The sequence below is a fragment of the Pituophis catenifer genome, unplaced genomic scaffold, assembly GCF_029215685.1.
Source record: "Pituophis catenifer annectens isolate HBS135680 unplaced genomic scaffold, rPitCat1.0.hap2 SCAF_1, whole genome shotgun sequence".
Lineage (NCBI taxonomy): Eukaryota > Metazoa > Chordata > Lepidosauria > Squamata > Colubridae > Pituophis > Pituophis catenifer.
This window is the reverse complement of record NW_027256881.1, coordinates 28,810,727-28,826,172: the sequence shown is the minus strand read 5'-3', so window position 1 is coordinate 28,826,172 and position 15,446 is coordinate 28,810,727. Positions and strand designations below refer to the sequence as shown.

Below are 15,446 nucleotides of genomic sequence, written 5' to 3'. Positions count from 1 at the left end.
TAACCTTGTCCTAAAATTTACGAAGCCTTTTTTTAAAAAATAAGACTTTGATAAATATCATCCAAATTCTGTAGGAACTATTTGGAGCATGGCTGTACGTTATCTAGAACAAGGTATAGCAAAGTATATGTGTGTGCACGCAAAGAACATGGCCATGCACATGTTTCTTCAGCTATATGACAACCACTTTAACATGTTTGACAATTTATATTTAAACCTCTAAATTTTCTAGATCAAAAACAACTGCAGAAGGCTGAGAAATGTCCACTACAGCCAGCCACTATTCTGATGATATGGCTTAACTGTATTACAAGTAAGTATAAATTGTATTTAACAGAAGAAAGTATCTGGGGTGCCTAGCCTGTTTTAAACTACATGGAGTAATACCAATGTAAAAAAAAAAAATTGAGGAACATACTTGCCCTCAGTTATGTGCATATGGCTTTCATTAATATAAATGAAAGCCAAACACAATCTTAACATGATACAGCTATAAATGTTATTACACTCAAATCTGTTCATATTCAAACCATAATTTTAACACCAATCCCATGTGACTCAAATTCTCAAGCCTTTTACAAGAAAAAGTAACCAATAACCTCATGGAAATACCATGTGATAGTATAGGGTTAAGTTAAAAGAGATTTGCAGGAACAAGCAAAAAAAATAATAATTAAACAAACACTAAATCTAAAAATTGAGATACCTTCCTCAAAGTCTGAATGGAAGAAAGAAAGAACTCAATTTAAAAATCATGTACTTACTTTGGTGTTCATATTCTGAGAGAATTCCAAAATAGTATCAACTCTTGTCCATGCATCAGGGTGTTCTTTTAAGTGAGTCAAGACTTCCTGTGCCATCCTTTGCTAAAAAGTTAAGACACAAATAATTAATACCAATAAGTAAATTCAGAATAGTGTTACCTAGATTTCAAATAGCCAAGACACAAGGAATAGATTAAGTTCCAAAATCACAGATTTTAAGATAGAAGTTAATGCATTCTACAGTGCTCTAGTTAGCAAAAAAGTTGTATCAGGAGACCCGCATTTTCTTATAAATGGGGAAACTAGTATTTGATCACATATACTGCTTTATTAAAGTTCTGAAAAAAATAAACTTCTGAAAACACCCTTCCTGACAAAGAAACATCTCTATAGTTCAGAGACTGTAACTTGAAAAGCAAAACTGTATCTACTCACAATACATGTTGTGAGATAGATATGTAACAGAATGCACTCAAGATTCAAACTATGAACCTACAATGTGAGTAAGTAGCGAAGTAAAGTTTTGCAGCATCCAGCTTTAGAGCCTAACATCTAGAGCAGCGGTTCTCAACCTGGGGGTCGCGACCCCTTTGGGGGTCGAATGGCCATTTCACAGGGGTCGCCAAAGCCCTCTCTCGCCCCCCCCCCACGCCTTCACTCACCCTCACTCTCTGCTCTGTTGGATCGCTGGCCGTTCGTTTACCCCGCCCACTCCCAATCTATTGCTGCCTCCGATGGCTAGAGGAAAAAAAACTGTTTAAATTCTTGCCGCGGGGCTTCAAAGGGCCGCCCTATAGCCAGTGGTGCAGCCGAACCATTTGTTAAATTGCTGGCTTGCCCCGCCCCTCCGCACCACTATTTATTGCCAATAAATAGTGGTGGGCGAGGGGCGGGGGAGCCAGCAATTTAACAAATGGTTCGGTGTTTTTTTGTAATTTTATTGGCCCCCGGAGCTTCAGCATAGGCTAATTAGCCCTTGCTTAGATCGGCTCCCGACCCCCAGCTGATTTGCTCTCAGCTGTTTTGCTCAGGGCTCTGCTCCTTGCTTGCAGAGTGCTGATTTTTTTTCCCCTAGCTATACTGAAAAACGAAAGAGAAAGTAAAGCAGGCTGTTGGCTTTGCACTTGGAAAATTAGGCAGGCAGATTTCTTTTCTTTTTCCTCACCAAAAAAGGTAGGTGCAAACAACGGGAAATTTAGGGAAAAAGAGGAGATTTTAAAACACAAAAGAAAAAAAACTCTTTTTAACTAGGGAATTGTAATAATTGAGATACTATTAATTGTATATTGTGTTGAAAGCAGAAATGGTTAAGTTGTGGTTTGGAGGAATATATGGGGGAAATTATTTGGTTTATTATTATTGCTAAATATAATTAATTGATTTGTAAGAAATTAGATTGCATGGAAATAATTGGAATATTCATGTTCATATTGATTAATATACAAAAAAGGTAGTTATATAACTAATATATTTATATTAAAATGTTGAATTCATATTAAACAACTGTAATATTACATAATTAACCAATGTGAGGATGGATATAAAAATAGATGACAATGGGAAGGGGTATAATATAGAATAGAAGGGAAAAATTGAATTTGATTAAGATTAGAGATGAGAATGAAGGGTAATATTGGTTTTTTACAAAAATAGGTGAGGAATAAATATGGCAAAAAGGAAATATAGAAATTGTAAATTTAATTGAAATGACTAAACACTGTTTAAATTTATGAACCGGCCAAATACTCTGTTCAAAGAAAATACATTGTATGTTTGTATGTGTGTTTCTAATTATTGTTATTTATTCATATTTGTTCTCTTTTATTCTTTAAAGTTTAACAATTCATTCTTTATCTTAATATCTTTATATTTGTTTGGGGTTGGCTTTCTTCCCTTTCATCTTTTTTATTGTACAGCAATCTTTCTCCTCAAACCTACCACCTCTCTCTTTTCTTTCCTTCTTACTTTCTCTTCCTCCCCCTCTTCTTCTCCTCCCTACTTCCTCTTCCTTTCTCCTTCTCCTCCTCTCTTCCTCCCTCTCTTACCCTCACTCCTACTCTAATTTCCCTTCCCTTCCTTCATCCCTCTCTATTGCTGTATCCTTTTATGCATATGGACTACTCAGAGGGCTGAAAAAGTTATTTCTGACTGGTCCTCGCACTTTTGACCAGTCTTCGAACTTACGACTGTCCTCACATTTTACGTTTTTGCCCTATCTTGTCACCATGGTGAAGAGAAGCAGTTGTGAAATGAGTGACACATTGTTAAGAATGCTACAATGGGCATAAATGATGACCAGTCATAAGTGCGAAGACCGGTCAAAAGTGCGAGGACCTGTCAGAAATCACTTTTTTCAGCCCTCTGGGTAATCCTTTTGTGCATATGGACTACTCAGAGGGCTGAAAAAGTTATTTTTGACTGGTCCTCGCACTTTTGACCAGTCCTCGAACTTACGACTGTCCTCACATTTTACGTTTTTGCCCTATCTTGTCACCATGGTGAAGAGAAGCAGTTGTGAAATGAGTGACATGGTTGTTAAGAATGCTGCACGGGCATAAATGTGAGGATGGTCATAAGTGTGAGGACCAGTCAAAAGTGCGAGGACCTGTCAGAAATGACTTTTTTCAGCCCTCTGAGTAGTCCCTATACACATAGCCATGGCCACCCGGTCACATGACCAGCTAGCCACACCCACCCAGTCACATGACCTCCAAGCCACGCCCACAAAATAAGCCACGCCCACAGAACCGGTAGTAAAAAAATTTAGAACCCACCCCTGGTTGGGGGTCACCACAACATGAGGAACTGTATTAAAGGGTTGCGGCATTAGGAAGGTTGAGAACCACTGATCTAGAGTCAGAGGTCCCAAATACAAAATATAAAAGCTTTGATTGTTTCTTGGACTTATAAATTCTAACACATTGAATATTATTCTACAACTTGAACACTGCAAAATGAATTTTTAAATATTAATTCCTCCATTCCTATTCACTATCATAAATATCAAAGAAAGAACGTTAATTGAGAAATTAATTAGTCCTGAACATGAAAAATGGTGCCAAATAATCAATTAGCAAATGTATATGTTTTGCTTGGCCCTGGGCAGCATGCAAATTAAAAACCAAAGAAACAACAACAGAAAAGGAGAATGGTCATCCTGATGGAACAGATGTAACAATCACAAAGATAGCTCACTGCCCATCCTAGCCCAAGATTGAAAAAAAAGCCAGACCTTCAAGGTCTATTTAAAGTAGAACTGGGGATATTCAACTTTCCAGGTGGATACTGTTCCAAAGGGCACATAGTGCAATGAAGAAATGCTATCTGGGTACATCAGATACTTAATGAATGGTACCCTAAGCATGTGACTGCCTGAGCTTATACCATGAGAGAGAGAGATGATTCTTCAAATATCTAGGCTTTATACATAAAGGGCCCTCAGAACCAGCATTTTGAATTGCATCCGGAAAACTAATGGAAAGTAGTACACTCACAAAACAGAGTTGTTACATGGGTATACTGTGGCATTTGTTTGTACCTACTCTGGAACAGTGGAAGCTTCAACTAATTTCCAAGAGCAGTCCCAAATAAAGTGCATAGCAATGTGCACTTGAGAAGTAACCAAGGCCTAAGTGATTGTAAGAAGTAAAAGGTATAATTGGCACACAAAGACAGATTTGTACAAAGGCTTTCCTATCAACAGCTGCCCCCTGCATTTCAAGCAGAAACTGAAATTTCAGCTTCCTGAACTTCATATCTGTTCCATCTGGGGAACTGCAATCCCCTTCAGAAAAAGAAATGGAAAATCCCTGGATCTTTGAGGGTCGGGTACCTATAACACCTTGGTCCTGCCAGGGTTGGTTTCAAGTCTGTTCCTCATCTAGATCTCCACTGCATCTAGAAGCTGACAAAATCTTGAAAGCCTCATGCAGTCTGCCAGGGATCAAGATATACAATTGAGCATCATCAATACTGATGATGCCAGACACTGTGATAACTGATACCCTCACCCAGTGGTCTTATATAGATGTTGAATCCAGAACACCTTGTAGATTGAGAACTTTGGACTTAATTTCTTCCCACCTGTCAAGCCAAACAGAAAGGAGAACGCCCACAATACAATAACTCCAACACTTAATCTTATTAGTTGGTTTCAAAATATCATGATCAATTGTATCTAAGACAGCCGAGAGACCCAGGACAGCCAAGATAGTTGCACCATTCTTTTTCAAGCTATGCCAGAGATCATCAACAAGTATGATCTATGCCATTTCAATTCTATGTCTTGGTATGAAACTTAATTGTAGAAAGGCCAGATAATCCATTTCCTCCAGGACCACAGCCAACTTTCATCCAAAAGGGAAGGTTGGAAATTGGGCATTCAGGACTATTGGGTCCAGTGATGATTTCATTAGAGGGATCATTGCCTCCTCCAAGACTTCCCTCAGAGAGGAAGTCACCACCAGAGAGACCTAACCACCTCTTCCCAGGAGGCTTTCACTAACAAAGGACAAAAATTTAACAGGTGGCCAGTTAACTAACCAAAATTCATGTCTATTTCCTCAGGAGTTACAGAATCAAATTCTTCCCAGGTAAGCGAGCAGGAACATGTCTCATTCACTACTGGATCACACAAACAATAATACTAAAAGAATGATCACCAAAGGTTTAAGTCCGTATTTTTCAGAGTACAAGATGCACCTTTTCCCCCCAAAGAGGATGAAAATCTGGGTGCGTCTTATACTCAGAATGTAGCCCCGCCCAGCTTCTCAAACAGAGGTTTCAAAGCAGTGGTGAAATCCAATTTTTTTTTACTACCAGTTCTGTGGGTGTGGCTTGGTGGGCGTGTGTTTGGCTTGGAGGGCATGGCAGGGGAAGAATACTGTAAAATCTCCATTCCCACCCCATTCCAGGGAAAGGATACTGCAAAATCCCCATTCCCTCTCCACTCCTGGGGAAGGATATTACAAAATCTCCATTCCCACCCCACTCTGGGGCCAGCCAGAGATGGTATTTGCCGGTTCTCCGAACTACTCAAAATTTCCACTACCGGTTCTCCGAACTACTCAGAATTTCTGCTACCAGTTCTCCAGAACCAGTCAGAACCTGCTGGATTTCACCTGTTTCGGAGGCTGAAAAAAGCATTAGAAACGAAGCTTCAGAAAAAAAGCCCTCAAACAGAGCTTCAGAAAAAAAGCCTCAGAAACAGAGCTTCAGGGGCTTTTTTCCTGAAGCTCTGTTTCGCAGGCTTTCAGAGGCAGAAAAAAAAGTTTTTTCTAAAACAGAGTTTCAGAAGTTTTAGTGGCAGAAAAAAAAGGAAAAAAAAAAGGGGAAAAAAAAAAGCAAGGCACAGAGCTCACAACCAAGGACCCTGTTGCTAAAATTCACCTCTGAGAACAGCTGATTGGGGGTATTCTGGGAGATGGATTTACCCTCCAATCAGCTTTTTTCTTATTTTCCTCCCCAAAAACTAAGGTGAGTCTTATACTCTGAAAAATACGGTAACCTATTGGCCTTCCAGTTCAAATACTGTGATGCAATCTGTATTGAACTTGGGCATCAGCGGATTATATTAACAAAAACTCTCTCTAAAGTGTTCTATGATTCTATTATTATAGTACAGGTAGTCCTCAACTTAAACCACAATTGAGCCCCAATTTGTTGTTAAGTGAAACATTTAAGTGAGTTTTGCCTCATTTTACGAACTTTCTTGCCACAGTTATTAAGTGAATCACTGCAGTTGGTAACTTAGCATCACAGGTTGTTAAATGATCACATGACCTTGGGACATAGCAATGGTCATAAATATGAACTAATTGTCAAGCATCTGAATTTTGAACACATGATCATGGGGATGCTGCAAAGGTCATAACTGAAAAACTGTCATAAGTCACATTTTTCAGTGCCGTTGTAAGTTTGAACAGTCATAAACAAACTGGTATAAAATGTATATTATTACTGCAATATTCCTACTTCCTCAGGTCTCTTTTATTACAAGTCAACCTATAAGGTCATTCTTAAAGAGAACAACTTGTTTCTTCCTTTGCAGATTTGAGTATACTTAAATCCCTTAATGGATATCTAATTTCCAATCATGTACTCTACCTGGGCTCCTTCTCCATGATACAGGCAGTTCACCACATTATCCAACAGATTTATATCCAACTTCTGGTTGAAATCCAGCAGCTGCCGTGCTGCATGGTCTGCTAACATTGTCATAATTGCTGGCATAGATTACTGAAATTGAAAAAACAACAACAAATCAAGTGAAAAATAATTTTAAATTTTCAAATATTCAGCAAGGTATTTTACAAAGATGACATTTTAAAGAATTGATGACTATGAAATATCTGAAAGGACCAAAATTAAATTCCAAATTATAAATTTTTAAAATGGAATAACAGAGGGGTTTCTTCTCAGCAGCTGGGCTGGCACAAACACTAGAATGATTGGTGGACAGGTTTTGTTTCAAGGCATTGTTGAACCAGGCCATAAGATTAAATCATAACACAGATTGTTTGAACACTGTATGTTGCATGAATACACTGGTGACCCAGTTACTGAGGTGGGAAACTGAAGTCTCTTCAATGTTATGTTCTTACAAAATAAATCAATAAACATTATACCCAAAATTAAGTTTGAATTTTAGTAATCTATCTTTATTGTAAATATTTGTATTGATAAATAATGCAATTCATTTTCAGTGGAATCAAAGTGCAACAACTTTTAAAACTAGAGGGAATTACAGTATTTGCCTTCTTTGTAAGCTTACTAAAATGATCAACAGTTGGAAACCTGTTGCCTGTTTAACATATTACCTTTAAGAAACCCATGATTCCCATTCCAAACTTTTAAAGGAAGAATCCTCTATGTGTATACTAACCCTATCCTATGCAAAAGTTCTACTTAAGTTAAATAGGATGTGTTCCCAGATTAAATATGGCTAATAGCTTTCCTCTGATGTCCACCAGAAATATGGGTTACAATGCCTACTAAATGTTGTCACTGATTATAATTGATTGAGGATGATGGAATTGTAGTTCAGCAGATTTCAGGATACTAGATTGGAAGGATTATGTTTGTGGCTGAGCCTTACCTATGTTCCAGTGGTTCATATTGTTTTGGAAATGGTCCCATTAATATTTTCTATTGGAATCCATAATACAAATGTGAAAAAAAAATAGCTAAACAGATAATGATTATGTTGAGGTTGTTTTAATTTGGCAAAACAAGGCTTCAATCTCATTCACTCTACACACACCCCTATTGAATTTAGCAGGCCTAACCTCTCTTGGATTGAACTTTAAATATCCCGAGTACTCTTATGGTAAATTGTATATATACCTTCTGCTATTAAGAACAAAATTTAACCAAGTACACCCCCCCCAAATGTATATCAGATGTAGAATTTCTATGCTATTGGAAATGACTTTTATTTGGTTTGACAAAACAATTTTCCTCACATCACTGTCCAAAACAAAATTAAACATATTTTTCCATATCTAATTACACTTTTCTCAGGTATTTAATTCTGTAGTTCTAAGTCTCAACAAGTACTATTTCCATTCCTGTTATACTTTTTCTTGAGTAGTTTATATGCACATAGAAACTTTGTAGTGGGCACTTACGTGCAATTTCCACTGATGCTTACATTTCCTTTAAGAAAAATCTATTTTCTTAACTAAGTTTGTAGTAGTGGTCAGGCTTGAAACTGAGAGACCATGAGTTTCATTTAGTCCCACCTTAGGCACTTTAGATGGATGGCCTTGAGCCAGTTACTTTCCTTAGGTAGGAGGCAATGGCAAATCAATTCTGAAAAAGCTTGCCAAGAAAACTGCAGGGCTATCCAGGCAGTCTCAGAGAATTGGTATGACTGAACAGAAGAAAAAACTTCACTATCACAAGGAGTGATGGTTTATAAGAACCAGTCATATGGTATGATTGCATATTATAAACTTAATCAATGGAATGTAAACATTCTTATCACATGAGCTCATTAAAATGATGTAGTTGCTTCTAATAGACAGTACAAAAGGGCAAGAGTAGATACCTCACCACTGTAAGATCTAGATGCTTTGAAGTTAATGTTGCATATATTTACTAATTGCAAAAGGTAATTAAAGTGAAAAAACTCTTAAAATTGCAAGCTTAAAAATTAGACATAATTTAAGTTAATTATTCTAAACAGTATATCTAATTTATCTGTAATATGTACACATCAAATAATTTGAAGAGAGAATACAATACCATTTGAAATAAATTTGGAGAACCATCCTTCAATGTTCAGGGTTAGCAAATTTACAATTTAAGAATAACTCTCTGCACTTCATTTCTTAATTCCATTAACTTCAATTCAGCACAACCAATTCATCTTTAGTTATCAGTGTGCTGCTACTAAATGTAGGCCTCCCGAAGTTTTATATTTGTTCATAATTAGGTACTTCGTATAAAATCTAGTCAGATAAGCTGTGTAAGATGAAAAACCTTTATCGGAGTCCAAAATATAGTATTTAAGGACTGCAGTCTGCCCCTCCCATAGAGACACTTCAGCAATGTTTCCTCGGAACAAGAAATTAACTTAACAGAAAAATTAGCGAATTAAAGAACTTAAGGCTTAATCAGAAATAGGCCAGTAACATAAACAGAGAAGCCATACGCACATGGGATACATCCAAGGGAGACCGCTACGTTCACTTATACACATACACATACACTTATACACACACCCATTGGTTAGGCCTTGGCTGCCGCCCTTCCCCAATAAGCAGACACGCTGCAGCACATGCGACATCCACGCTACTGACATACAACTAAGCTATAAATTGTTGAGTTTATTTTCAGAATTTTCCCAAAGAGATTTCGTTTTTCAGCCCAGAGCGGACCACGCAGATTTTCTTTTCCGCCCTAAGACCAGTAAAGAGCACAGCAGGGCCGCTGCAGCCCCTCCCTCCTCTTTCCCTGCTTTCTATACAGGGCCCCCACGTGATCCAGGCGGACGTTTCAATACTGCTGCACGGAGACACACAAAAAATATTTCTGGAAACTTCCACTCCTAATAATTCACAGATAACGCTCGTTCTTTTCTCCATCCGGTCCCAGTCTCCCGCCTTGTCCTTCATCTACCTATAAGAAAAGGTCCTCCTTTCATCTCCCGCCAGGCCCTTCTCTCTGCCGCTTACGTTTTAGTATCCAGCTCCAGTTTCCTAACCTACACTTGCTGCTTTGCTCCAGTCCCACCGCCATGCTCCAAGGATGGCCTAGGTTGCTGGAACCTGCTACATTTTCCTTCCCTGTCTGATTACTATTATTTCCGATTTCCCAAGCATCTTCTTTGAACTTCGTCTTGCTCCAAAGCTGGCACCTATTGAAGCCCTATGTCTCTTTGAGATACACGCCCCTTTCTCTTTCTGCTTTCCATGTGGTGCAAGTACAAGTCTTCAAGAACGACCCGCTTATATCTCTATATTACGAAAAAGCTTCGTACTTAGCACTCCCCATTTTTGTTTTCCTTGGAAACGACAAGATTATCACACAGTTTACTGTATACAGTTTAGGCCTAGGGGGATGAGAACCATTATTTCAAATAAAAACTAAAATGCATTTGGGAATTGCTAAGCATAAAGCAATCTTTCCAGTAGATCTTTTCACATTCAGCCCCTTCCACAAGAGTTCCAGTTGATTTCTCCGGGCATTGCTTTCCTCTACACCCCAACTTTCTTCAACAAACCCTCTTTTCCCTCCCTTTCCAATTTAATGTCCCATGCACGTGTTTTCATTAATTGAAAGCTCTCACTTACCTAATTGAGTATCACAACTATTCCTTCTAGAGAGGCAAGTAGTGGAGAGGAGCAGTTAAAAAAAAAAAAGAAATCCAAGCAAAGCTAAAATGCACGAGGAGGAGGAGTGAAGAGATCTGTCCAGCCTTCCTTCCTTCTCAACTCCCCACCACACAGATACAAAAGAAAGGTATCTTTCTCTTTTCATAAGCAGTCCAAAAGTCATTCAAAGCCCACCCACCCTCCCCCCAACTCTCCGACTTACTAACAAATGGGGATGGGAAGAGGTGAATTACAAAAAAGAAGGGCTGAGAGGGCAACAACACACAAATCACTTTCTGTTTCTTAAAGTTACAAATTCGCCCATAGAAAAAACCAGGGCTTGGCCGTCCATTCAAATGTGTACCCAAGATTCACCCCCTTTTCCAACCACCCCAAAAAGACACACAAGGAGGGTGGGGATGCGATTTGATTCGAGGCAAGTTCTTCCACCAGGCAAGAAAGAAGGTACTCTACCGGTTTTCCTCTCCCGCCGTTTCCTTAAAACCTTAAGTTGGAGGGGGCGTTTCTACACCCCCCCTCACATAAATAATACTTCTTATATATTAAAACAGAGCGATTTTAAGGAGACTCCCTTATTCAGGTAGGCAGTCAGGCTGAACGCTTAAGTTGAGGGAGATCTGCCAATTTGGGAGGGGGGGGAGGAATTTAGGGGCCTACAACACACCCACACCACGCTCCTTCCCACTCCAAAATTAAATAGGCGGGGAAGCTAGAAAACGCTCAATTGGCTAGATCCCCCCCCACGCCTGTTTTGGGAGTCCCTAAATTTTTAAAAACTCAGAAGCACTTTTCAACCACCCGACTCTCGGGAGTCAGTCAGACGGCCAGTCTTTGGCTGAGCTGCCTCCCCCTTTCTTTCCTCACGCTCTCACACTGCACGGGTTGCTTTCCCCTCAGTTCACTTCCATACCTAACCCCGTCCCTTCTCTCTATTTTAAACCCCTGCTTCTCCTCCTGCCAATCCACTCCTGCGCTTAATGAACCCCGCTCTGCTTCCTCGCACACGCGCGCCCTCCAGCAGTTCCTCCTCTCTCGCTCGCTCGCCCGCCCGCCCGCCCGCCCCTCCCCACACGGTAAAGGCGGCAAAGGAACCGAGTGCGTGGGGCGACTGCTTTTCTTTCTCTCGGACACAATCCCCCCTTCGCTCTCACTCGCTCTTTCGTTTCCCCCCCGGCTCTCGCTTTCCTTCGTTGCTGCTGCTTCTCCTTCCGCTCTTCCCGCTCCTCCTCCTCTAGTGCCACAGACTCGGAACCGGCTCAAACCGGTTCAGACTGGGAGATTCCATCTCGGTTTAGTTTTCAGCCCATGGCGCCTCCGAGCGTGCGGGAGGGGAGGGGGGAAAGCCTCCACCCCAAGCCGCCCTGCCTTCCCATTGGCTCCAAGAAATGACGGAAAGGAGGAGGGAGCTTCAAAGTAGAAGGGGATCCGCATACACACATACACCATCTAACGGGGTTATAGGCAAATAATAGATCTCGGCGTTTCATTGGTTAATCGGGACATCCATCTTGCTTACACTACCCCTTTCGAACGCGCGAAGCCCTTGTGGGGGAAGCCTAGCTCTTTCCCCCCCCCCCTCGTTCTTACTCTTTCCGCAGTACAGGAGTGGAGAAGAGTGAACGTACTTAAGGGCAAGAGAGGAGGAAAAGTAGCCTGTTTTTTATTGGAGCAAGAGGACCGTCTCTCTTATTGTTGTCCCGCCCCATCCCCACCTCTATTTCTTCCCGCCTCGACCTTTTTTTTTTTCCCTTCATGCCCCAATGTCTTCAAATAGCATTCACGAGGACTGGTTCTATACTTAAGCCTTACGTCTCATTGGGTGGCAGCTTTAGATGACGTCAGGAGGCGAGCTCGAGGCGAAGGAGACCGTTTACGGCAGAGCTCGGGGCGTCGTAATTGAATTGTGAGTGGAAGATGCTGAGGAGAAAGGCGTTGATCAGGCGACGGGTAGAGATGAAGAGAAGGAAGAAAGGAGGGCTGACTCTGTAGTTCAAGAGGCGACGGTTCTTAGCATTTGGAAATTAAGATCACCGTGGAGCGTTCCTTTCTTTCTGAAAGAGTTGTTACGTTGATCTGCCAAACCGTCGAGGATTCTTGCGACACCTGCATTGTTAATCAGTTTATACCTTAGTCACTAAGGCTTAGCGTTTGAGCCTGGAAAGTGCTCTTTGATTTCGAGCTTTTTGTGTTTAGCCATGGAAACAGTTTTCTCAACGGGTATTCTCCAGGAGGATTGGACTACAGACTTGCCAAGACTGGCTTAGTGGAAATTTAGTTCGAGAATGTGCCATATTTATATTTTATTTGAATTGTTTGAATTATATACCTCACATTTCCCTCAAGAGGTTTTCTTCTGCTCTTTTTCTCCATTTGGTTTCACATGTCTTTATTTTTCTAAAAAAATACTAAAATAGTTTAATAATATTTCTTGCACAAATAGAACTTTCAAATATGTTAACTATATTAATAAGTACAGAATACGTTGTTCAATAGTTATTTCTAAACTAATATCTGATCATGGATTGCTAGTGCATTAGGAGTATATAAATACCACCTTGTGCATATTGAGTAAAATTATACCAAACTTGCTTAGCCTTACTTTCCCCCTCCCCATCAACTTCTCAATTATGTCTATTGGCCAACATTGTAGAATCCAAACCGATGTTAAAAGATTCTAACGTTTCCTGTGTGATCTATAAGATCTATAAATTGGCTAGCAATTAATAAGAAACTATTAACAATTCTTTGTGCAACTTCTTAAATTTGCTTACTTAATAAGGCTAACCTGTGGTCTAATGCAATATTCCTGTTTTTAAAATCTGCATATGCCAAACATTTTATAAAACCTTTGAACTTTGCACACGACCCGCAGGTGTACATATGTTAAGTCTCTTATATTTTTGCCAACACTTGCTTTGCTCCTGGTATTGTTAATTAATTTATTTAAAAAAAAAATGGCATAAAAAAGTGACTACTAAAATAAATTTATTGCTTGCTTTCGAACTGCACATGTTCTATACAAAAAGGGTTGTTGATATTTTACGCACAATAATTCTTTTTGAATAGCCAGAAGCTAATAATGCTTATTTTTATTCTGAAGCCAATTTGGAAAATATTGAATAATTAGTGTTTCTATATATAATATTTTTCCTGGATGTATAAATCTATTAAGTATCTTTGATATTTCTGGATAATTGCTTTAGTGAGAATCAGATGGTGAATTTTACATTTTTTAAAAATGATGTGAAATACAGGTAGTCCTCAATTTACAATCTCAGTCCCAAAAATTACGTTAAGCAAAACAGTTAAGCGAGTTTTGCCTCATTTTATGACCTTTCTTGCCATAGTTGTTAAGTAAATCATTGTAGTTAAGTTAGTAACACAATTGTTAAGTGAATCTGGCTTCCCCATTGACTTTGCTTGTCAGAAGGTCGCAAAAGATGATCATACGGTCCTGGGACACTGCAGCTTCATAAATGAGTCCGTTGCCAAGCACCTGAATTTTGATCACGTGACCATGGGGAAGCTGTAATGGTTTTGTGAAAAGTGGTTATAAGTCACTTTTTTTCATTGCCGTAACCTTGAATAGTCACTAAATGAACTGCTGTAAGTTGAGGACTACCTGTAGATATGTTTGAGATGACAGCCAGAATTTTAATAATTTCCCTTAATGAAGCCTTTGAGCGATAGTCTTAATAAATTAACATTTGAAAATATAATTGCTATATTGCTTTGTTACATTAATAATTGAGAGTTTTTATCAAAAGTTCATAGTATTTTTCATAATACCTTGTTGTCTCTCAAGTAGAATACAAGGCAGTCAAAAGGATAGCGATGGGAAGGTAGGCAGGTGTGGGGAGTTGGATGCAATCCCTTACCTGTGGGAGAGACCAAGGCTGGAATTTCTTGGATTGCAGTGGGTCCTCAGCTAACCACCTGTGGAATTTGGTTAATGACAACAACAGATTGCCAGGATTGCTATTGCTAAGCAATGCAGTCATGTGATATAATGCTTTCTGACTACATTGTTAGAAAAGGAATTCTGATTGCAATTGTGATAATAAATCACAAATTGAGGACTACCTGTAGTATTCTTTTCTCACCAAGTATCAGTCAACCATATTTTAACTAACTTTTTATATCTAAGAAATTACTATATTTTAAATTCAGATATATGATTAAAACAATCCATGTTTATATCTATAACCCTACTGAAATATTTCCAATAACAATATTACCTCTGGAGAAAGTTTAAAGAATGTAAAATTGTCTTTGGATGATTGGTTGAACTTGACATCATTTCTTGTACCTTATGTTTAAAAAAAATAAACTTACTTTTGCTGTATTTGCAAACAAAAATCTATACTGGTTGATATCCAAAGGGCTACAGCTCTAGCTTTAGATTCTTTTGAAGTTTGCATCTGTTTACCAGTTTGTATCCATTTATATAAAAGAGGAAGCATGATTTTTCCTGTGCTTGATACATGTATTTTGGAGAAAAATACAATCAGGTTTGTGTAATTTCCATGTTTTTGCTATTCTTTTATGTTTGATGGACATTAAAGCTTCTTCAATATTATAAAAGGTTTCTTATTTAACCAGGTTAATAAATATTACATTATATTAGTAGTAATTCTGTTCTCATTTAAGTTATTCAGATATTTTCGTGTCTCCATTCTTTCCCCATTCTATACCTATCCCCAGTATATGTGATACCTTACTCAATAGTAGTAACTGTGAGATGGATCTTGGAGTCCTAGTGGACAACCATTGAAATATGAGCCAGAAGTGTGCAGCAGCTGCCAAAAAAGCCAACACAGTTCTAGGCTGTATAAACGGGGGG

At 39.0% G+C, this 15,446-nt stretch overlaps 1 protein-coding gene across 4 annotated transcripts in view; it reads right to left on the bottom strand.

Annotated features, from left to right (window-relative positions):
* The window catches only part of XPO1 (exportin 1), a 75,797-nt gene extending 63,890 nt beyond the window's left edge, over positions 1-11,907 (bottom strand). The window contains exons 1-4 of one of the 4 annotated variants that reach the window (XM_070932218.1): positions 11,755-11,907; positions 10,562-10,587; positions 6,870-7,001; positions 765-866 (exon numbers count right to left, since the gene is read on the bottom strand). In XM_070932218.1, the coding sequence (XP_070788319.1) occupies positions 765-866; positions 6,870-6,995 (228 nt within the window). In that variant the 5' untranslated portion in view covers positions 6,996-7,001; positions 10,562-10,587; positions 11,755-11,907. Of the gene's footprint in view, positions 1-764; positions 867-6,869; positions 7,002-7,860; positions 7,911-10,561; positions 10,781-11,754 lie in introns of those variants that run through there. The other 3 variants (XM_070932219.1, XM_070932217.1, XM_070932220.1) reach the window with 3 other exon arrangements.
* Positions 11,908-15,446: the final 3,539 nt, after the last annotated feature.